Source organism: Cynocephalus volans, chromosome 8 (assembly GCF_027409185.1).
Source record: "Cynocephalus volans isolate mCynVol1 chromosome 8, mCynVol1.pri, whole genome shotgun sequence".
Lineage (NCBI taxonomy): Eukaryota > Metazoa > Chordata > Mammalia > Dermoptera > Cynocephalidae > Cynocephalus > Cynocephalus volans.
In genome coordinates this window covers 16,133,982-16,158,508 of record NC_084467.1, presented here as the reverse complement: position 1 = coordinate 16,158,508, position 24,527 = coordinate 16,133,982, and the positions used below count along the sequence as shown (strand labels likewise).

Sequence of the window (24,527 nt, the reverse complement as noted above, 5' to 3'; positions counted from 1 at the left end):
CAATATTATTAGCGTATACATTATTACAAATGTGGCAGCATGCCTGGTTATGGGAGGGGAGGGGTCAGTCCCTGGCACCATCTGTTTTTACATTCTGAGATGTTGTTGCGGAGCAGTTGGGTGGGAGGGGGACAGGAGAAGGGAGAAGGAAATAGGGTGGGAGAAGGAGGAAGGGGGGCGTGGTTGAGGCCCATGGTACCCCCTCATTCCTGCAAGGGAGAGCAGGCGGGCTTCCAGTGGTGGCTTGGTTGTTGCTGAGCTGAATGCAGATGTCAGAGGGGTGTGGCCCTCGGCCCAAGCCCTCGGCCCAAGCCCTCGGCCCCCTACTGCCCTGGCTCCAGATGCCGGGATGTTTCCTGCATCAGTTCGGTGGTCATCACTGGGCTGGACGTGGGTGTTGGAGGGCGTGGCTGAGGCTCTCGGCCCCCCAATCGTCCTAGCTTAAGAGCCAGGGGCATTTCCTACTGCAGCTAGGTGGTTATCACTGGGCTGGGTTCAGGGGCCCGGGGGGCTTCCTACATCAGCTCAGTGGTTGTCGCTGAGCTTGTTGTGGATATTGGAGGGGCATGGCTGAGGCCCCCCTGGCCCTCCCTCTTCCCTGGCTTGGGGGACCAGGGGGCTTCCCGTCCTTCTAGGTTTTATAGGTGTTCTTTGGTGAAGTGAGACCTTTTCTAGTTAATATCAACCTTTGTCTCTGGTCTGTGGGTATTTTGTTTTTCCTTTCAGTTCTGTGTTGGATTATTCACTGTTTTCACTACTTAAACTCTGCACTGGAACTAATTTGTTATCCTTTGCTTACTTCTAAAATGGGGAAACCTCCTGTGGGGACCAGCACTTGAGCCCTGTGGTTGAGCTAAATTGCTACATTGCTGCCGATTCCCTGGGGAAGGCTTTATGTGCAGATCAGGGTTTAATGGTTGACTTTGTAGGTACTTCCGGGTCTCCTGACGTCTGGTACACCTGGGTTGTGTGGAAACTCTGGTCTGGACCTGAGTCTTTCCAGCAAACTGCACCGCCTGCAGTTCTGTATTCCTGACCAGTCTCCACTGAGTGGGCCTATGCTGATTGGACGGCAGATCAGATTTTTTTCTTTTGGTGGCTGGCCAATACGGAGACCTGAACCCTTGAACTTGGTGTTATGTATTTGTTGACTGACTGATTTTTGGACTCTATTGAATCTTAACTTTTTAATTACATTTGCAAGTGAATTTTTTTTCTGCTCTTTAGTTTTTCAGAGACCTTGGAATTGGCAGATGACATGGCCATTGATATTCCTCATATTTGGTTGTACCTTGCTGAACTTGTGGCCCCCATGTTAAAAGAAGGTGGAATCTCCATGAGGGAACTTATCATGTAAGTTATACTTGTTTCTTTGGATGTATATCAAGTTAAACTGATATAGAATTCAGTAGCTGGCTGTCTAGCATAGTGCTGCCATGCTCGTCTTGTTTGGTGCCTTTAGAGACTCTTGGATGCAGCCTATGATTCTTTAAGACTTCTAATGTTGGTGTAAAATTGTTGCATTACACTAGATCTACACTGGAGACATGATGGGGATATTATAGACCTGTGGTCCATTGAGTATAGCAGTGATTGTAGATATGGCTCCAGAATCATATAACTGGAAGATGATTACTTCTAGAAGCTTAATGTTAATTTGGCTTTTGTGTCTATTACTGTTCCAATGCTGTAAGAAGTTACATTTCACACTCTAGCTTGTTAGATTGTGCACCTGTCTAGTTCATGCTCATGGTTATAATAAAAGGAACTGAGACTTCAAGCCTTCCTAGATTTGGATGTGAGCAAGGAACTAATGCTACACTGTATAGAGCAGTGGTTCTCAAACTCTCTTCTTCAAAACGCTATTGTTTCCCAATAAACTGTTTATATAGTCAAATTCCACATATTATTGTGTCCCATTTCCTTGAGATTCACAAAGCGTATTATAGCACATTAAAGACTATGAGAATCCGGGGCCAGCCCCGTGGCACACTGGGGAGAGTGCTGCGCTGGGAGCACACCGCCGCGGGTTCGGATCCTATATAGGAATGGCCAGTGGGCTCAATGGCTGAGTGCCGGTCACGAAAAAGACAAAAAAAAAAAAAAAAAGATTATGAGACTCCTATAGTAGAGCCAAACAATGAATAAAAACTATTTAGATTTGTTTAATTCAGCACTGCCTCGCTTAATTGATTGTAGAATCCTTTTTTTAGGAATTATTGATATCATTGATATCCTGTGGAAAACAGTTTGAAAAATATTTATTTAGACTATGAAAAAAATGGTCCCTTTCTCTTTCATCCATATTCTAAAGCAAAGCTTCCTTTCTTAAAAACACTTCAGTAACTTCAAGTGTCACACCTCCCTGTTACCTAAGGTGCTTCTCTCCTGTTAGCTTGAAGTGGAACTTACATAACTAAACAGATTATTAAATTAGACTAATGTTTGTGTTGGTTCTGTCACCGAAGTGGTTAAAGTAAAAGGTAAATCCCAGGAATTCTGAAGTCCTTTTTCAGCTTCTCCATGAAGCATAAGGTGAACCTAAAGTCTCTGAAGTACTTCTGAAAATGGCTTAGAGTCTGTCCTGGTGCTTTGGCTTGCCTAGTATTATTTAGGTTGCACAGTATCTGGGTTTTTTTTAGCACACATTGTTTGCCTGCTCTTCTGGAAGAGAGAATTTATTCAGAATTACTTAATCACTGCTCCTATCTTTTACAGAGAATTTAGCAAACCTTTACTTCCTGTTGGAAGAGCTGGGGTCTTGCTTTCTGAAATATTGCGTCTTCTGTGCAAACAAATGGTGAGTATTAAACTGAGTGTAAGACTCAACAGCATGTTAGGAAGGGCGGTGATCTTGATCTTGGGTTATCTGTGAATAGCTCAGGATTCAATGTGGAAGTAATTCTGTTTCATTCTTCAAAAAAATACTGAAGTCTCTGCTTCAACCTAGTTTCATTCTGAGGTGTATTTGTCCTTCTGTTTACTAGTATCTTGGGAAAGAATTATCTCGTCTTAACTAGATTTAGTTATAATAATTCTAAAGAATCTCAAGATGTTTTATTTGTGGTCAGTAATTTTGTCTTTAAACGAAATGGATATATTATTTATACTTTCTAATAGAGTTCAATGAAAACTACTCTGCTTTCAGATTAAGGTAGGTTTTATAAAATGATTAACTTTGTTATTTTTGGATCATGGGCTGGTAATCTGACTAGAAATAGGTTGTAGAAATTATTCTGCAGAATAATGAATTTCTAAAGTTAAATTTATCTTAGTTTAATAAGTATTTTACTGCAGTTATTCCTTGAAAAGCTCTATGCCAGGCTCTCAGTCTACAAAGATAACTAAGCGTTCAAAGAATTTATAGACTAAAGAGAGAGAGACAGAAAAAATCTAAATCAGTCATTTCAAAAGATAGTGGAAATGCTCTATCACAGATCTAACAGATTTGGGGAAATGTTGTGGCATCACAAAGGAGATGAAATGTCTAGAATGGGAGATGTCAGTACAAAACAGAACTCACAAGTGAAGATTCTGGAGGGATTTCCAACTTACTCAAACCTGAGCCAAAGATACTAGGATGATATATTTCAATGTTTTATAGGCATTGATTTAAAAAAAAAAAAAAAAAGTCGGTGTTTCATTTCTCCCTCTGGCTCTGTAGAAGTCCTTCTGTATCCCATTTGTGTAGTAGTTATTCATAGTTAGAAGCATTAAAGAACCTGGTCTCTAGTTCTAGTTGATTTTCTACTTGCTGATAATGCTCTTTGCTTATTGGCACTAACATTTTTACTGAACCCTAGTTTCTATGTCCAAAATTTCCTCCTCTACTACATATTGACTTTACTCCTTACTTAAAACTGAAATTCTTGTTAACTTTTATTTGTGGAAACAGAAAGCAAATTCCCACTTCTAAATAAAACCAAATTCTTATACGGCATAGCCTGAGTTCACATCCTGGATCTACCAAGTTATTAGCTGTGCCTTGGACAAGTTACTCTATGAAATAATTAATACATGCCTCTTAGATTATAGCAGCAGCCTCAAAGCCTGGCATTTTCCTTTATCACTGTGACTTTGTTCAGGCAGTGGACTTGTACCTCCTCATGTTTTTCCAACTGACAGCAGCTCTCCTCTATTGTTTCTTGGGCTCAGCCTTGCATTTCTTGCCCTTGAAATACTTCTCATTCCTTGTTTAGGAGCAGCAACTGCCTTGAGCATTCTTATATCAGTCTGCATAATCGTGATCTACTATGAAGAAGGATTCCAATGAGGCTTGCTGAATGGCTTTACTAGCAGATACATATAGAGCTATCTAGGAAAAGAGACTGTTGAATTTATATACATTGTGTATTGGATTCTTTTTGGTGATTATATTCATAAATCCCAAATACCAGTTTGCAGTTCTCCACATTAGTCATCTGGTAAATAAATTATTGAAGTTTCAGCAGCTGTACTTTAGTCATTCACCATTACATTTGTATTCAGACATCTCAGTTTGAAAGTCACGAGTCCTAAGAGATTGACTTTGTGACAGCAATGAAAAGTTTTAATTTTTCAGTCTTTAGTAAGGGTTCTGGCACTCTTGAATTCAAGCAAGCTTTTTTCTTCTTCTTCCATTGTGAGAGTAAATTGATTGGACTTATCTCTATTTTAGAGCCATAAGAAAGTGGGAGTCTTATGGAGGGAGGCCAACCTCAGCTGGAAGGACTTTTTACCAGAAGGGGAAGATGTACATAATTTTCTCTTGGAGCAGGTAAGAATAAGGCTTATGTTTTTCTGTTTGATAGTAGTTGTTCTATTTTATAGAGGAAATGAAGGTAATTTTATCAGTATTCCAGTCATTAAAATTAGATCAAAATGGGAATCTCAGTCAAGATGTCATTTTACGTCCATGCTTTAAGGCCACCCCAATTATATAGTCATTAGATTATAGATTAAAAGTAAAAGAAAATTTAATATTGAAAAGTTAAAATTTAAGAAAAAGTAAAAAGAAAATTTAGAAGACTGAAAAAGAAAATTTAGAAGACTTAGCCACACTTAGAAAACAAGCTACATATCTCCTTGAACCAGAAGTGAAATTGTTGAATAAAGCACAAATGATAGGGCTAAAGCTGCAAGACTTCTGAGCTCTGGGTTTGAAAGTAAGCAGAAGGAGCCAGTAGTTATTCTATGGGGTAATGGGGGACTAGAATGCCCCTTACAAGGTAGAGGATTGGAGACAAGCTTATTGCTTGAAACTCCACAGATAAATAAGTGCAAGGAAGTAGATATTGTCTTATAGCCAAAACCTTAGCTAGCCTGCCTAACTGACTTGGTAACTAGATCCAGAAATCTACAAGGCAGGAGACCCCATCATTGATATAATCTGGTCCTAAACAAAGAATTTGGGGGATGCTCAGGTAGAGGCAGCCATAAAATCATTAGACCAAGAAAAATGAGAGAGAGAAAACAAAACACTCTCAAAACAATCCTGCAAACCAAAATCCTAAAGCACATGATGAAAAAACTAAAGCTAAGATAACCAGTAAGAGAGAAAAAAAAAATCACTGTAGGTTAAAAAAAAAAAAAAAAAAAAAAAATGAGAAAGTAATGTGTAAATGACTTTAAAGTATATTATTTTGGATAAAGATGTTGTATTGAGTTGCTATGAACTTTAGTTCCTTTTCAGTTGTAGTCTAGATGCACTCCCACCACAACAGTGAGAACCTGTATGAAGCATAATTTATGATGCATGGCTGGACTCAAGAAAATAGAAGAAATTTCCTTCCAAGGGACCAAAAGAATGAGAGGGTTAAGAAAAGCCAGAGATGAACGAACTTGAGCAATAAGCACGTGAGAAGAGCATATTGCCCAATGGGCAAATGCCATTACAAGTGCTGTCAGATATCATAGAAGTTGAATTGATCTCAGTTCCATATAACCTTGGCTACCAGAAGAAGCAAACCAAAATACTCTTTGGAGAAAGCATGTTCAACCTGGTTCTCCTTATTTTCTACAAATACATGCTATCTACATATATGGGTTAATAGAGTTCATTTAGCATACCATGAAACAGGTAACCATGAGTGAGAGTAACAGATAATAAATAAGTGGTAGATTTAGGCCCCAAAGACTTAAGGTAATGAAATTATCATTTAGAATATAAACGTACTATATCAAAAAAGAAGGAATCACAAAAATGAGTTCAGAATACTTGAAACTGGATAATTTATAAAGAAATGAAATTTATTTCTGACAGTTTTGAAGGCTGGGAATTTCAAGGTCCAGGAAACACTCTGGTGAGGGCTGCCTTCTGGGTGGAAACTCTCTACAGGGTCCCGTGGCAGTGTAGGAAATCACATCACAAAGATGGCTCTCCTTATTTCATGTGCTCTCCTTATAAAGCCACCACTCCCCATCCATGATAACCCACTAAGCCATTAATTAACCCCTTAATCCATCAATGGATTAATGTATTCAAGAGGAGAGAGTCTTCATGATTGAATCGCCTCTCAGAGGCCCCACCTTTCAGATATCATAATCAGATTTCCCAGCCTCTTAACACTGTCACAGTGGTGATCAAGTTTCTAACACATGAACTTTTGGGGGACACATTTAACCCATAGGAATGAGCAAACAAGAGACTAGTCAAAATGACTGAAGAGATTTGAAAAAATCAAAACAAAAAAAGCTAGGTAGGATTCTAAGATATATTATGAAATTTGAAGGAGAATTTTAAAGTCTCACATATGATAAAGAATGATAAGGGCCGACCCCGTGGCTCACTCAGGAGAGTGCGATGCTGTTAGCGCCAAGGCCGCGGGTTCGGATCCTATATAGGGATGGCCAGTGCACTCACGGGCTGAGCATGGTGCGGCCAGTCACAAAAATGACAAAAAAAAAAAAAAAAAAAAAAAAAGATAAACGTCTCACATATGTTCACCTGAAGTCCCAGAAGGAAAATTAGAGTGAATGGAGAAGAAGCAATATTTGAAGAGAGTGTGGCTGAGACTTTTCTAGAACTAATAAAATAAATGAATCTATAATAAAAATCCATATATGCCATACAGAATAATTACATTTTATTGAAACTGCATAATACCAAAGACAAATTAAAAGTTTTTAAAGATGCTAGATAAAAGAAGCACATTACATACTGGAAAAAAAGGACTTCGCAATAGCAGTCAAGCTCGAATTGTCTCTTCAGCTAAATAACTTTTAGGAACCAGGGTAACACATATTGAGAAACTCAGTATACAAGGGTATTTCATAAAGTTTGTGGAAAAATTGAATTAAAAGATAATACAAATCCTTAAACTTTTTAAAGACCCCTTGAGTTCAAAATAATCCATGAGTCAAAGAGAAAATCAAAAAGGATAGTAAAAATATTTTGAACTGAATGAAGATGAAAACACAACATATCTAAATTTGTGGTATACAACGAAGGCAGTACTATCAGTGAATTTTTAGCACTAAACACTTATATTTAGAAAAGAAGAAAGGCCATAAATCAGTGACCTCAACTTCAACCTTAAGAAATTAGAAAAAAAAAAAAAGAGTAAATGAAACTCAAATAGGAAAAAGGAAATAATAGATTTCCAGTCAAGATGGTGGAATAGATGGTCCCCAGCGTCACTCTCCCACAAATCAACTAATTTACAACTATAAAAATGTAACAACAGCCAAGCTGGGGCGACTGGAGCTCAGGGGAAGAGGAGGAGATACCTATGGAGTTCATGAAGGCAGAAGAAACCACGATGAAAGAAAGAAAAAACTGCTCGGAGCATTTGGGAAAAAACTACTCGGAGCATTTTGGGCCACAGCTGCTTTAAGGCTGCTGAGCACACGGAGCAGGAGCCAGCAGAAGCCACCAGAAGCCACAGCTGTGCCCTTCAGATGGAGTTACTTGGAGGCGCAGGGGAGAAGAGGGCCTTGGTGGCTCCCAGGCCTGCAAGACCACTAATAGGGTTCCCATGGGCCCACGCAGGAGGGAGGAGCCAGAACAGCTGAAAAAGGGGAGCCACTCAGAGGTCAGTGAGTCATCGCAAGGGGCTGGTGCAGGGCCCGTCCCATGGGAAGTGTTTGGAGCACAGGCAGTTGGGGAGACAGGCCCACCAAGAGAATACTGGGACACAGCAAGGACACCTGATCAGCCTCCCAGTCAGTGCAGGACCACTCACAGGAGACTGGTCAGGAGTGCAGAATTGCATGGGGTGCAGTTTGATGAAAAACTCAGGCCCAGATCAGAGTTTCTACACAACCCAGGTGCATCGGGTCTCTGGAGAGCTGTAAGTACCTATAAGGTCAACTGTTAAACCCTGAGCTGCACAAAAAACCTTCCCTAGGGAAATAGCAGCAAACCAGCAGTTTAGCTCAACTACACAGCTCAGGTACTGGTTCCCACAGGAAGTTCCCCCGTTTTAGAAGTAAGCAAAGGACAAAGAATTAGTTCCAGTACAGGCACTCTGCCAGCTCCTTGGGGGCCTGGGATATGGAGTTGGAACCGGACACCCCCTCCCACCACAAGGCACACCACCAGCAGCAAGGAGCATGCCAAAAACATCACCTCCATGTGGGTGGCTCACCACAGCCACCACCATAACCACAGTTGCCACAAAAGTGGCTAGACAACACAACCACAATGTAGATGGTCCACCAGCCACTGGAGTGCATTGACACAAGGAGAGTTACCAGCAGAGACCAAAGAAAAGAAGAGTCTGTCTCTCTCCACAAAGCCCATTCCAGAGTGACAGAAGAAGCAGCTGCTCTATGATAATATTGGGGCATCTGAAAACACCTTTCAGCATTGGACAGACAGAGTAACCATTACTCTTTCAGTGGGAGAGAAGAAATCTAGGGTTATCAGTGGTGGGAGCAGGGAGGGAGAGGGAGATAGAGATTGGACGAGGGGCATAAAGAATAAGTAAAATTTGTAACAATGTACATACTAGTAATATTGATTTGATCAACATATGTCAACATTGAACCCCCAAAATATGTATGATCAATTATGATTCAATTAAAATAAAGGAGGAAATAATAGAAATCAGACCAGAAATCAATGAAACAGCAAACAACACAGAAAAGTCATTGAATGGAGTCAAAAGCTGATTTTTTGAGAAGGTAAAATTGATAAATCTCTGGCCAGACTGATCAGGAAAAAAATTAAAAAGAGAAGGCACAAATTACCAATATCATGAATGAAAGAGGCGACATCATTGCAGATTATGTACATAAAAAAATTGGATAAGTAAATTTTGTAAATTTATGCCAATAAGTACCTCAACCTAGTTGAAATGAACAAATTTCTTGAAAGATACAAACTACTAGAGCCACTCAAGAAGATAATAACCTAAATATCTTTTAATGAAATTGAATTTGTAGTTAAAAATGTTCCCACAAGGAAATTGCCAGGCCTCAGTGGTTTCACAGGTGAATTCTACTGAACATTTAAAGAAGAAATAATAGCAATTCAACCAAAAAATTCTATACCAATTCTTCTATAAAACTGAAGAGGGGAGACTACTTCCCAACTCATTCTGTGAGACCAATATTACTCTGATATCAAAATCAAACAAAAGACATTTCAAGAAAACTATAGAACAATATTCCTCATTAACATAGAGAAATATTTCTCAACAAAATTTTTGAAAATCAAATCTAACAATATATGCAAAGCAATATATACATCATAATAAGGTAGGATTTATTCCAAGAATGTAAGTTTCGTTTAATACTCAAAAATTGATATATGGTTGTAGGGAAGACGGTGGAACAGGTAGCTCTAGAAGTCAGTCTCTCTACTGAAACAACTATTGAACTGGCAGGATCTGTTAGAATCAACAGTTTTGGAATTGTGGAGTCTAGTCAACATATGCAATATTAACACCAGGGTTGGTGAAAAAAGTCTGGTAAATTTCAGTAAATTTTGGGATTTTGCATAAAGCCCTCACCCAGCCCTCTGGCAGACATCCAGGGAGATGGCAGCACATTGTTTCTGGTGCAGCTTACTCGTGCCAGATTGAGCAACAAGGACCTTTCTCTCCAAGGATGGGAGTTTTCTCTATTGTTCTCCTTGGCAGTTGACTGAGGGACCAGTATGTGGGGGGAGGAAGGACAGGGGAGAGGACGGCATTGTTTCAACCCCTTCAGGCTGAAAGCAGCATCCTGGGCTGTGTCAAAGCATAGGATACCTTCCTGTCTGCCCTCTCTCCGTCCCTTCTTTCTCTCTCTCTGTCTGCCCTACCCTTCTTTTCTTCCCTCTCCCACTTTCTCTCCCTCTTCATCTTTCTTTTCTTATTGGAGCAAAGCATTCAATGAAGTATCAGTAAGGTCCCAGGCTGGCCATGGAAATAATAGGACAGAGACTTAGACTGCAGGGCCACACATAATAAGCAATATAGTCCTTGAAAAATAGTTAGGAAAAGTCACTAAGCAGACAAATGACGGCATCCCTCAACAGACAACATCAGCAATCCCTGGGGAAGGGAGAGAAACTGATGTCCAGAGTTTGTATTACAGTACAATACATTACATTACAATATTCAAATTGTTTAGTTCTCAAGAAAATTATAAAGCATACAAATGAATAAGTAAGTATGGCTCATTCACAGGGGAAGAAAAGGAACTGACAGAAAAGTCCCTGAGCAAGCCCAAATGTTGAACATACTAGACAAAGATTTTAAATTAACCATCTTAAATATGCTCATCAGGTAAATGGTATAAAGAAATATCATGATTTATAAGAATGAATATCCTAATAATAAATTTTTTAAAAAATTTTTTAAATTTAAACTTAAAAAAATATATGCTTAGATTGCTGAAGGAAAACTTGGATGAAGAACTAAAGGAAATCAAGAGAATGATATATGAACAAATAGGGAATATCAATAAGAATTATAAAAAGGAATGAAATAGAAATTCTGGAGCTGAAAAAGTTATAATAGTTGAAATAAAAAATTAACCAGAAGGGGTTCAACAACAAATTTGAGCAGCAGAAGAATGAATTAGCAGACTTAAAAATGGGGAAATTGAAATTGCTCAGTCTGAGGAGCAGAAAGCAAATAAAATCATGAAAAATGAACAGAACCTAATGTACCTGTAGGACACCATGAAACATACCAGCACATACATAATGGACTGTCAGAAGAAGAGAGAAAGGGGCATAAAAAATATTTGAAGAAATAATGACTGAAATCTTCCCAAATTTGGTGATAGACATGAATCTACATATCTAGGAATCTCAATGAATTCCAAGCAGAATAAACTCAAAGAGATCCACACCAAGACATACCAGGGGTCTTCAAAAAGTACATGGAAAATACACATTATGGAAAAACTAAGCATAGATTTCAAAAAAAATTTTGCACCAATATAGGTTCATACTAACTAGTTACAACATGTCTGAACAGGATCTAGTTTGAGGCAATAAGAAAAATAAGACATCAGTTTGAAAAGAGCCCCTTCAAGTAACATGAATTTTACTAAAATTGAAGCAAGAACAGATATCAAATTTATTGGTGAAGCTTGGGTAGAAGACTGGTGAAATTATTGGTACTATATGAAAAGTTTATGGGGATAGTGCCCAAAAGACATCAGCAGTTTACAAATGGACGACTTGTTTTAAGAACAGACAAGATGATGTTGAAGATGAAGCCCACAGTGGCAGACCATCAATGTCAATTTGCAAGAAAAAAATTAATCTCATTCATGCCCTAATGGAAGAGAACCAATGATTGGCAGCAGAAACAGTAGCCATAGACATCTCAATTGGTTCAGCTTACACAATTCAGACTGGAAAAATTAAAGTTGAGCAATCTTTCCACTTGATGGTTACCAAAACTATTGCACCCACCCAGATCAAATGCAGACAAGAGCACACCTTTCAATAGATATTTTAAACAAGTAGGATCAAGATCCTGAAATATCTCTATGAAGAATTGTAAAAGGAGATGACAAATGACTTTACCAGTATGATCTTGAATACAAAGCACAATCAAATCCGTGGCTACCAAGAGGTGGAAGTGTTACAGTCAAAGCAAGAGCAGACCAGACAAGAGCAAATGTCACGGCAATAGTTTTTTGAGATGCTTAAGGTATTTTGCTTGTTGACTTTCTGGAAGGCCAAACAATGATAACATCTGCTTATTATGAGAGTGTTTGGAGAAAGTTAGCCAAAGCTATAGCAGTAAAACGCTCAGGAAAGCTTCACCAGAGAGTCTTTCTCCACTCCAATGGTGCTCCTGCACATTTCTCTGATCAAACAAGGGCAATTCTGTGTGTATTTCAATGGGAAATTATTTGGGCATCTACCTTACAGTCCTGATTTGCCTTCTTTTAACTTCTTTTTGTTTCCTAATCTTAAAAAAAAATCTTTAAAAGGCACACCCCCCCTCCTTTTCTTCCAGTTAATAATGTAAAAAGATTGTATTGACATGGTTGAATTGCCAGGACCCTCAGTTCTTTAGGGATCAACTGAATGGCTGGTATCATCACTTACAAAAGTGTCTTGACCTTGATGGAGCTCATGTTAGGAAAGTTTATATTTTTTATTGTATCTTTTAATTCCATTTTTCCACAAACTTTTCAAAGTCCCCTCATATATGACAAAGAGAAAGAAAAAAATCTTGAAAACAGCAAGAGAGAAGTGGCTCCTCACATACAGGGGATCCTCAAAAAGATTAACAGCCGGTTTCTCATCAGAAACCATGGAGGTCACAAGGCAGTGGGACTGTATATTTAAAGTGCTGAAAGAAAAAAACTGTCAACTGAGAATACTAGATCTGGCAAAATTTCCTTCAAAAATGAAGGAGAAATTAAGATATTTTCAGATTATAAAAAAGCCAAGTGTAGGGGCTGACCAGTTAGCTCTGTTGGTTAGAGTGCAGCCTTGTAACACCAAGGTCACGGGTTCGGATCCCTATACCAGCCAGCTGCCAAAAAAAAAAAAAAGATAAAGCCGAGTGAGTCTACTTCCCTACAAGAAATGCTAAAGGCAGTCCTTCAGGCTAAAAGAAAAGGACACTAGACAGTAACTCAAAGCCAGATGAAGAAATAAATATCTCTGGTAAAGGTAAGTATATAGGTAAATATAGAATCTAGTATTATTATGTTTTTGATTCGTAACTCCTCTTTTCATTTCCTATATGATTAAAAAGACATGCATAAAATAATAATTATAGATCTATGTTAATAGACACACAATGTGTAAAGATACAGTTTATGACAATAATAGCATAAAGGTGGTTCTTCATATAATTGCTGTATGACTTAGCAATTCCACTTCCAGGTATATATCCAAGAGAAACGAAAACATGTGGCACCCTGGTCTGAAGTCAAATAAGCCTGATTTCAGATTCCAGTTTTCTACCACTTAATAATCGACTTTAAGCAAATAACTTGATTTCTCTAAGCCTCAGACTTCTCACCAATAAAATGCTAATAATGCCTATCTTGTAAAATTTTTGCGGTAATTAAATAAGGTGTTTTAAAAGCACTGAGCTCAGACAGGTACTCAATAAATTGTGGTGGTGGTGTTATTATGGTGTAATTGTTTAAAATGTAGTTAGAAAAATGAAGTTCCAAAACACTGACCTTCTATATACTAACTTTTGGCTTTATCCCAAAATAAATGGTTTGATGCCCTTTCTCTAGGATCCCTGGAGCATTGTGAAAGAGGTAGTGGTGAATTCATCCATAAATTCAAAGCCCAGGTATTAGGAAGATCACATAACTTGTACAGAAAGACAGGGGTTCTGAGATACAAATATTTCTCCCCAGTGATCAGTATAAACTTTACTGCTCACCACTAGCTCCTTTAGCAGTGGTGAGCAGATTTCATTTCCAAATTTTTATGTCATTTTATTTTATTAATGGACAACGTACTTTATTTTGTTATTGAAGTTAATTGCTCTCAGACAAATTATTTCTGTAGGCTTGGAGTAAGTTAAACAGGCATTCTGTGTAGGTATTCTAACACTTTGGGGCACTAAAATTAATTTGGAAAATATTTCAAGATTATGAAAAATTTATTACCTTTTCTTAAAAGAGCTTATTGCCTTCATCTTGTGCTTTTGTGTGTATATTAGAGCATGAAGGATGGGATATTTATTTTACCAACACTGAATCAGAAAAATTGTTTGCTCTATTGAACCAGGTTTCTGAATCCTTATAGGGAAATATTTAGAGATGCTACATATGTGGTAGAAACAAAACAGTGGGATGAAAAACACAGAATTCAAGACAGTGGCTTTCACTTTCTGCATCAGGGGTAGGGTATAGGAACATATCAGAGTCTCTGAAGATACTGGAGAAAACCTTATATAAATAATTTTTCATGTTTTAGTTTTTATGGTTTTTGCATAGTGAAACTGCATAAAGCAAGGCATACCTACTTAGCTCATTGCCTTATACCCTTAAAAATTACCAATAATTTTGATTATAGATTTTTTTAACTACTTATCTAAGAGTTAAACAGTTGTAGCGTCATTTTTCACAATTGGATTCAGAATGGTCAAGAAGTGTTTGAAGGACTTAACAAAGCCAAAACTATAGAGTACTAACAGCTGCTTTGTGGTGATAGTAATATTAAACCATAGGTTACAGAAATAGAATTAAATTATAACATTTCGTACTGCTTCTACCCCACCTTAAAGAGCTATGTCACAGCTCAGAGCAAGATTGAAGCTGAAAATGACTTGAAGTAAGCATGGCCAGAGAGATAATTGCAGGAGATTTGTCTGCTTGTTTTATAAGGAGAATCAGACATACACAGTATGAGAAGTTGGAGAAATATTTAGTAGAATAATGGAGTGATAGTCTTTCAAACCTACAAATATAAAATAACTTCTGCTGATCATTTTGATCCCATGTGAAATAGAAGATATACCCATAATTTTGTTTTCATCTAAGGATGATAATATTGCATTATATTAATGTTTAATATTTTGTTTCAGAAATTGGACTTTCTGGAGTCTGACAGTTCCTGTTCCTCCGAAGCACTTTCAAAGAAAGAACTCTCTGCTGAAGAGCTATATAAGCGACTCGAGAAACTCATTATTGAGGACAAAGCAAATGATGAACAGATATTTGACTGGGTAGAGGTATAAAGACCATGTCACCCTTCCTCATATATCTGCAAGAAAGATTCTTGTGGGGTCCTCTTAATTCAAATACCTATCCTTTCACTTTGTAAGAGTTTTTAACCTTAGCAAAGTTAGTTTTTATTTTAACATGTTTGTATATTTGAAACACTAAGGCTATTTTTGTATTTTTATAAGACTTGCAGTTTTTATAAAGTCAAGTAAAAATACTCAGAATATAAGCCATTTCTCTGGGTCTCTCTTTAGTTTAGGATATACTCTATATTTTGTCATTAAAAAATGAATGTTTCTAAATGTTCTCACATTTAAATAGTATCCTGGCTAAACTTAGCAATATGTATTATTATGAAATATGTTGGCTTATGTCTTCATATTAATGGCCCCTTCTGAAAATTTTATACTTTATATTGTGTTGTGGAGTCTACGCTAATCGTGTCTGTTTTTAATTTTCTGCTTTATTCCTTTAAATAGTAATTCTTGTTTATGAAAGTATGTTTTATTTATGCACATTTTTCTTGCAATCATAGAATAAGTTTGAAAGTAAGCTATGAAGGACTAGTCTAATCTTCTCCCTCTTTTATAAATGCTCTTTTGTAGCCCTTCTAAAGAGTGTTGTTTCTTTAATCACTTCCAGGTACTGAGAAATAATGAAGCATCTAATGATTTGATTTTTTTTTTTTTTTTTTTTTTTTTTTTTACCTATTTTTTTCTCCATGTCTATACAAGATAGTAAGTCTGTTGTCCCACCTTAGTGGGAACCTTTTAAATAATTTTAATAGCCTGCCATTGTATCCCTGTCTTCTTTCTAGGCTCTTTTCATCCTTTCTTGAAATCTTAGTATCCAGACCCTTGTCTGGTTGCTGTTATCCAAGCATAGCCTGGATTTTAAACATCCCTCTCAAAGTGACATGTGCAGACTGAGCATGATCACCAGATGGGTGTATGTTCAACAGTGTAGTTCAGGTGGTATGTTGCATTTTTTATTTTTGGACTCTCTGCTTCTGGCAGTCTTCTTAAATTAGATACCTTTTTTAGTCTGTGGGTTCTGACTGCATCATAAAATATGCTTGCCATCATTTTCACTTTGCATCATCCTTTCATTTCATTAATATACCAGTTTCGTCCTCATCGAAATTATGGGCAAAATGTGAATGGGTAGGACCAAATACAAGGCAGCATACCTTCAGGAGCCAGCCCCCACCCCTGTCCCTGTGGACCTGTTTATTATTTCACATTACTGTCTAGTTTACCTTTTCACTTTACCCTCTAGGAGATATCTGTCATTAGATAATTTGTCAAATGCCTTGCTGAAGTTCAGAGACTTTGTCTATATTTGTCTGAACTCCATATAGTAATCAAATCAGAAAGAAAGGGTTAGTTTAGCATGACTTGTTTTTCATGAATTTATTTCTTCCTCTTAGTGTAACTGCTTCTTTCCTAAAACTATTAAACCATTTTTATGTTAGTTTGTTCTAGGATTTAGCATAGAATCAGCATCAGACTTTCTGGTTTGTTATTGACGTCATGTACCTGCTTTCTGTTTTGGAAGGCAGGACATTCTTTGCATATTTAACATCGTTCTCTTTCTCCATGATTTTTCATAGGTATTATTTCATCAGTTTGGTTTTTTATTTTCTCACGTATTACAAAATGATACTTTTACCTCTTCATCCATGTTGGGCTTTGTTTCTTTATATGAATATTTATTATGCGTAGTTTGTACCAAAAATTTATTCTCCTTAAAAATAAGACAAAGGATAAATTTTACTGAATGTAAATTCTCCCTAATAAAGATGACTTTAAAAACCAAAAAACTCTCAGTGGTAAAAAAAAAAGAAAAAAAAAAATTAAAATTTAAAAATTTTAAAAAGGAGAGAAAAGATAAAAACGTAATAGTAGCTGAGCTCACAATTCATATAGACATTTGTTGCTCTATGTCTAATACCAGTATTTTGTAAATCTGACTTCTGACTTTGCTTACCTATCTTAATTGGCAAGTCCACCTTCCTTCCTGTTCTTGCCCTTTTTTGTTAACATCTTTGCTTAATCTATACTTTAGTCTTGACATTTTTCTTCAGGTCTGTTCTATTCATGAATTCTAATGAGGATTACAATATTTGGCTCTTTGGTAGAAGAAATATGTAATTTCTTTATAACAGAAGAAACAGTCAAATGCTTTGGAAGTGGTATTTGTTATTTAATTACACTTAGCTCATTTGTCTTTTTTTCTCAGACTATGCTTGAAGTCTAATCTTTTGGGAATTTCAAGTGATATTCAGTGCTTGAAATAGCTCTGTCAACTTGTTTATTAAGTATTGATGAGCCAGAAAGTAATGGTGTTATTCTCTCATTTGTTCTTCAAAAATAATTGTTCAGACTTTGCAGAAGTAACTTCTTTGGGGCTAGTCCAGCCTGGCTTCAGCCTAAATGAGGTGTTTTTAAAGATGTGCAAAGCAGCAACTGGCTACAGCACATATATCATCATGAATCCTTCCATGTTTGGTTCTTGGTGACACCCCTCCCACACCATCACCTTAGCTGTCAGCACTGGCACCACATTTCTGTTCTGTGGAAAAAATTGGTAATGAAGCTCTAACTAGAACAGAGTCTTCCATGTGCAGCTCTGCAGGTATCTCACAAAGCTGGCCATTGGACTCTTAACTCGTTCTCAAGGGACGACCAGTTCCTCCCAAGTGATGTTTGAGATTAGGTATTCAACAAAGAGAGAGCTTCTGGTTAATCTACTACCTCAGTTCTAAAATTCATCAACTTTAAACTGATCTCTAAATATTTTTGAAATTCTTAGCTTATAGTGACAGCTTTAATTTTTCCTTGCCAGTCATTTTAAGACTGGCCCTTCCAGTGGGAACTATCATACTATGCTATTAATGGAAGCTGAGACAAGCATTAATTCTGTTCATAGGCATAAGTATGAATACTTGGAAAAGTATTTTAAACACCTGCCTAGAAAATGTCTCCTTTTGTTTGTCTCCTCCTTTTACTACTCATCTGGTCAAGTACAGTGTTGAGTAGCAATAAGATCATAAGAGAAATAAACTAAAAATAAAGTTAATGACCCATTTACTCTAATTAACATCTCTAAATGCATTTTTTTCTTGCCATCCTTAGAAAGGAGTTACAATTTTCTCACCACCTGAATGGTTTATTGGAGGTTAATCTCGAGCAATGCCTCAAATTCACATTAAAATTAAAATGAAAAAGCAGTGTTGGCAAATGAAAGAATAGTTGCACACTACTGAGAAAGTAGTTTTTAAAATACACTGCAGTTGTGATCTAGTTGTTCCTTTAAATTCATAGACTTGGATCGATCATCTTAATATGGATTATTTATTAAGGAAGAAAAATGTTTTTAAATGGTTGCACTTCCAAATGTACCTAGTTCATAAACACTATATAATTGAAAAATAGTTTGGCTACTGCCAGTTCTATGTGAAATGTTGTAAGTAGCATTATTTAGTTTTCAGGGAGCTTTCCATTGCCTATCCTACCCTCCTTATTCAATTATTTAAAAACTATTTTTCAGTGAGTCAGATGTTTAATTTTTGCAAGAATGTGCAAAAACCTGCCTTTGGTGCTAGGTCAGCCCTGGTTTGGTGTGCTAGGGTACCTTTAACTGTTCCATTTCTTTTTGACTTCAGGCTAACCTAGATGAAAGCCAGATGAGTTCACCTACATTCCTTAGAGCTTTAATGACAGCCGTTTGTAAAGCAGCTATTATAGGTAAGTGACATTTCTGAAGGTAGCTCTTAACATCTGAAATCCGTATTATGTCACCTACTGATTATATGGTATGTTGTCTTCAAAACTTGCCCTGTATAGCTCAGTTTCTGTGCAAATAGGTGCCCTTCCTGCCTGCAGAGAACCCAGATCTGAGCAGTTACTGCATGCCTTGTGTTCTTCAATTAAGGAGAAAATTACCGCACGCTGCTTGGGTTGTTTTTCACTATGTCGTTTGTGGCTTTTTCTTGCCTTTTTACTTTCAACATTCAAGGTCTCCTCCTCCTTCCATTCGTGAGTTATAACAAACAGGTTGAATATTCTTAATCTAATATCAATGGAAGGCTATTCTCATCAGAAAAGCCATTTTATATAAATACATATGTGAGGAAAGAAAATACCAACAGTTTCTCCTGCTCTGTGTAGGCTTTATTTTATATAATATGACAATTTTATTGAATGTTTATGAATTACATAAATGGGATAGGATTAGGATTGGTAGAAACTCTTAACTGTTCCAAGCCACATACAGTATTTAACAATATTTAATGAGGACATATACTTAGCCTCAGATAGAAATCCACATTTCTATTACTGAAGTGAGGGGAAAAAAAATCTGTCAGTTCAAAAGTTGTCCCAGAATTTCAGGTCTGCTTTTGTCATTTTAAAAGACAGCTTCCTGCCACTTAATTTAGCTTCAGAACTGATTTTCTGTCAGAATGTTTTTTTTTTCAATTTTAGTTCTTTAATGAGGTAAATAGCCAACTATGTAGAAAGTCTTTATAAAAAATTTTTAAAATTGGGCTGGCCGGTTAGCTCAGTTTGGTGAGAGTGCAGTGTTATAACACCAAAGTTAAGAGTTCAGATCCTTGTACCAGCCAGCCACCCCCCAAAAATTTTTTTAAAATTATTTCAAGTATCTGTGGAACCATATGACTTTAGTGTTTTAAAATCAAAAGCTGCTTTTAAAAACAAAATTGTGTCCTGATAACTTGCCGAGAATATAAAACCTTATGCTTCTTGGCACTGAGAACGCCTGAAGATGCTTTTCTCAGCCCCTTTTTATCATGCCCTTTCCTCAAAGACTAGATCAGGTATGTTGTTTGCCACTATCACTATTAATTTTATCTTCCTAGTAATACTTAAATGCCCATTCATTTACCCTTCTGAAAAGATTTTCATTAACTTATCACTTCAATTTCCTATTTTATTGTGTTTTTTAAGTACTCACTTGAATTCATATTTTATTTTTTTATTATTAATACCATTTTTGATTAACAAATTGTATACATTTATGGGGTGCACTGTGATGTTTTGATATATGTATAACTATGTGGACTGATTAAATCAAGCTAGTTAACATATCCATTAGTTCACTTGCCTATCAGTTTCTATGGTGAGCCATTTGATTAATGTTGCTTTTGTAGTTTGTCATAAACTTCTGTCATGTTCCCATTCTTTCATTATAATTAAAGATAAATAATTGGGTGTACTGCTCTTGAGGGGAAGTAGCACTCAAAATGCATCCCCCACTCCATGTTTTTTATTTTTGAGAGAATGTCCATTAAAAATTTCAGATCATTTTGGATTTCGAAATCTTTGCCTTGGACCCCCTTGCCTCCTCTTTCCTTACAGGGTCTTATGGGTCCTATCAGAAAATTAAAAATGGGTCTGTGTGTTAACTTCTTAAATGTAATGCCTGCTTCTTCTGTCACCTCTAGCTGACTGTTCTACCTTCAGAGTGGACACTGCTGTTATCAAGCAGAGAGTGCCAATCTTACTCAAGTACCTAGATTCAGATACAGAGAAGGAACTGCAAGCACTTTATGCACTACAAGCATCAATAGTAAAACTTGATCAACCTGCCAGTAAGTTTACCTCATGTTACAGTTAACCCAACCAATGGGTGAGATTTATCCAGGCCAAGACTTCAGATAGGATTTGGGGTTTGAAGAGTGGACAACAGAAGAATCACTAGTAACAAAAATTCAGATAACCAACAATTTTAATAAATCTGAAGTTTTTACATAAATACGAGAAAATGGCAACAAGAAAACTGTAGAGATTTTGTTTTGTTTTGTTTTGGGCGGCTGGCCAAAATTAGTATTAGAGATCTAATACTCATTCTAGAGCATGTCTTATAAAACTTTCTGCAATGATAGAAATATACCAGTACCATCCAGTATGGTAACCATGAGTCACATGTGGCAGTTGTGCACTTAAATGTGGCTATATTGTGACTGAGGAACTGAACTTTTCATTTTATTTTATTTTATTTAAATAGCCACCATGTGGCTAGTGGCTATCATATTGATGAACAATGCTGGTATAAGGCATGAAAATGGTTTAATGGTCTTGTAGATAATCCTCTTCAGAATCCTCAGACACCCAACAAAGACCTTAAGTATAGTAACCATGATGTATTGACTAAGGCATTTTAGAATAGTTTTCAGTTAAAGGTTATGGTTAATTCTTGGCTAACCAGACAAGACAAATAAGGTAACTGGCACACCCATGTCATCGTGGTATGAGTGAATTAGTGAATTCTATTAAATCTTGAAAATGCAGTTGAAATTTGTGAAATTTGACATCGTAAACGCCTTTTTTAGAGACAGCTAAAGCAGATCTTTGGTATTTCCTTAGGTTGTAGCTTTCCTGGTGCTGGCAAGTCCCTCAAGGAGATAAAGGAAAAGATAGAAACAAATTATCCTCAGAATGTAACAGAGGAAACGTCAAAGTCTGAATCAGAGAAATTAATCTAATTTTGTTTTCTTTCTCTGAATATGTTTGAAAGGACATTTAACATCATGCTTCCTTTTTTCTATTCTTATAAGAAGTGGACACTAACTTTTTAAGTGAGATAGTTAAGTGATTGAATGAAATTGATCCTGTGTTCTCAGCCAGTCAAGTTAAAGTATCCGGCCAACCCTGTGGCTCACTCGGGGGAGTGCGGCGCTGGGAGTGCGGCGCTGGGAGTGCGGAGGCCGCAGGTTCGGATCCTATGTAGGGATGGCCAGTGCACTCACTGGCTGAGCGCGGTGCAGGCAACACCAAGCCAAGGGTTGCAATCCCTTTACCGATCAAAAAAACAAAAAAACAAATTAAAGTATCTGTCATAATTATCAGCTTCAGTAATCCACCAACAGAATCCTGGCTATTTGCTTCCGTTTCCCCTTAGACCAATTGGAGTTTAGAGAATGAAGTGTTAGCTTGACTAATGTAATTACAAAGATTTAGCTAAAGAAAAATTTTAATATGACTTATTTTAAACCTAATATTTATTAGCATTTATTGTTTATTCCACTGCTTCCGTCCATTAATATGAATGATCAGAGAGCTGACTATAAATGAATTTTAAAAGTTCATAGTGAAGGAAGTTTTTTTTTTTTTTTTAAAGAATACTATACATAAAACTCTTTTGGGGGGCTTAATAATCTCTTCCAATGTTCTCTCTTTTTTGAACAATAATATAAAGCTAAGTTTCCACTGTGAGAGCAAAACAGAGAATTAAAATTACTCAGATAGTTTGGATATTTAAAATAACAAATAACTATAGTTTCACTAGATAAAATCCAGAGGAGATAGTTTCTGCCCATGTTTTCCATATGAATGATTATTCTTTTCATTTTTAAAATACAACATTACATGGGGGGAAAGTATATCCTACCTTTTCCCCCCCAAAAATTTATAAAAATAGAACTGTAAATTTTCAAATGATGGACAAATGTATAAAGAAGAAAGTAAGAAATTACACTTTAATTTTTAGTGTTTAGGTGAAATACGTAATATGAAACCCCTTCACCAGTGTCAGGAAATAGTTCAAATTGAATAAAATAATAGGAATGAAAAATAATTTAGACTGCTTAAATCTTCTTTTCCTCCTTTTAAGACAAATTGTTGTGCTATTATATTATCAAGAACAAGTATGATGAATTGTCACTGATGCTTTTTTTCTGGGGGAATTCATGTGTATTCATTCATTCACTGCTTTGAAATACATGCTTTTTCTCACAACTACTCTGCCCCCAAACTGATGGTTTATTTCCACCCCCTTGCAGATTTGCTACGGATGTTTTTTGATTGCCTATATGATGAGGAGGTGATCTCTGAGGATGCCTTCTACAAATGGGAGAGCAGCAAGGACCCTGCAGAGCAGAATGGGAAGGGCGTGGCCCTGAAATCTGTCACGGCATTCTTCACGTGGCTGCGGGAAGCAGAAGAGGAGTCTGAGGATAACTAAAACTTCAAATACACAAAACGAAACAAAAGAAACAATTTAAGTATTTTTTTAAAAAGTTTCACGTCTTCGCCAATCACAGTGCAGCAAGGCCAATTCTCGCAGAAACCCCACGTGTGCACGAGTGGGAGAGGGGAAAGAGAAAAAAGGTGTGATCATGGAGGAAAAAGGTACTGGAAAAAAGTAAACTTCAAACCTGAGGGCGGGAGCACTAAAACCAAAATACATGTATTATTTATAGAAAATATTTTCTGTTTTAATCTTTTCTTTTTAAACAAGGACTTATACTTTAAAAAAACATGTTTAGCAAAAAAAAAAAGTTGAGAACTTTTAATTTATTTTAAGGACTGCAAATGCCAGTGTAATTTTTTAATTTGCAGTTTCTGTAAACAACTTGTAAAATAGAAAAGCAGAGAAATAAATTTCCCTTCCCTTCAGATGCACCTCACGTTTGTTTTAAGACCTAGTAGTTAGTCCAGATTTGAGAAGGTTTGGGGTGAACAAGGTAAGAAAGATTTTTTTTTTCTTTTGGCATCAGATCTTTCTGCCTGCCTCTCAGCTTGCTTCAGAAAAAAAAAATATATATATCACATTAGTAATCAAAACATACATAACCTCGGAACAGAAGGAAATGCTGTGGACCAGAGAACTCCAAGAATTGTTTTAAAAAAAAAAGTGCTACCCTGGGAAAAGTACTCTTATTACTTTTGAAATCTTTAGGGCAACTTTAAGGCTTGTAAATACATAGAACAAATATTTAAAAAAACAAAAAGAAATTGACTCATTACTATTTCTTTTCACTTTCAAAATATAAAGAACAAAATAAAGACAAACATTGCAAGTTTAAAAGAAAGTAAAGCGACTTCTCCTTTTGACAGCTGCTGCATGTGTGCTTATCCCTGGGAGGTGCTGTCTGGCTAAACATTGTCTAATCGAGGGGTGGTGACTGTGTGTGTGTGACTTTGTGTGGGTGCGTGTGTGCACTTGAGTATATATGTATATGTCTGTACAGTCGGAAAAGGCAAGGTACTTTGTGGGTAAGGAGGGCAGTTGTGCTTGGTTGGGAATGCCACTCTGGGAGTCCAGGGGAAACTTCTTTCCAACACTAACTAGAAATGCGTTAGAGGTGAGAGCAAACCTAAGGGCAATTTTTAAATAAGTGTTCCACTGTATATATCAGGACTGGAGACACTGAGACTATCACTACCACTTATTTAAAAATCTTCCAGCAATTGTGTACAATGCTTAACAATCCAAAGATGTCTTCTAAAGAATGAAAAAACCAAAGCTAAATTATGCTTTTTAAAAAGTGGCTGGGGCTTAAAACCAAATCAATATCATGCGTGAAAATCACATTGTTTCCCAATTCCAACTTTTTCAAGCCATGCTGGTGAGTATAAAGCCAACTGTGGGACTCTGTTTCTCCTATAGATGATGGAGTGCTGTGTTTTTTTGGTTGTTTTTTTTTT

At 36.8% G+C, this 24,527-nt stretch overlaps 1 protein-coding gene across 10 annotated transcripts in view; it reads left to right on the top strand.

The window, feature by feature from the left end:
- Positions 1-23,890, top strand: part of EIF4G3 (eukaryotic translation initiation factor 4 gamma 3) — a 311,414-nt gene extending 287,524 nt beyond the window's left edge. For all 10 annotated transcript variants that reach the window (XM_063105198.1, XM_063105197.1, XM_063105193.1 and 7 more), the window contains 7 exons: positions 1,228-1,353; positions 2,719-2,800; positions 4,658-4,756; positions 14,937-15,083; positions 18,743-18,824; positions 20,543-20,689; positions 22,880-23,890. In XM_063105198.1, coding sequence (XP_062961268.1) covers positions 1,228-1,353; positions 2,719-2,800; positions 4,658-4,756; positions 14,937-15,083; positions 18,743-18,824; positions 20,543-20,689; positions 22,880-23,061 — 865 coding nt within the window. In that variant the 3' untranslated portion in view covers positions 23,062-23,890. The remainder of the gene's footprint in view (positions 1-1,227; positions 1,354-2,718; positions 2,801-4,657; positions 4,757-14,936; positions 15,084-18,742; positions 18,825-20,542; positions 20,690-22,879) is intronic.
- Positions 23,891-24,527: the final 637 nt, after the last annotated feature.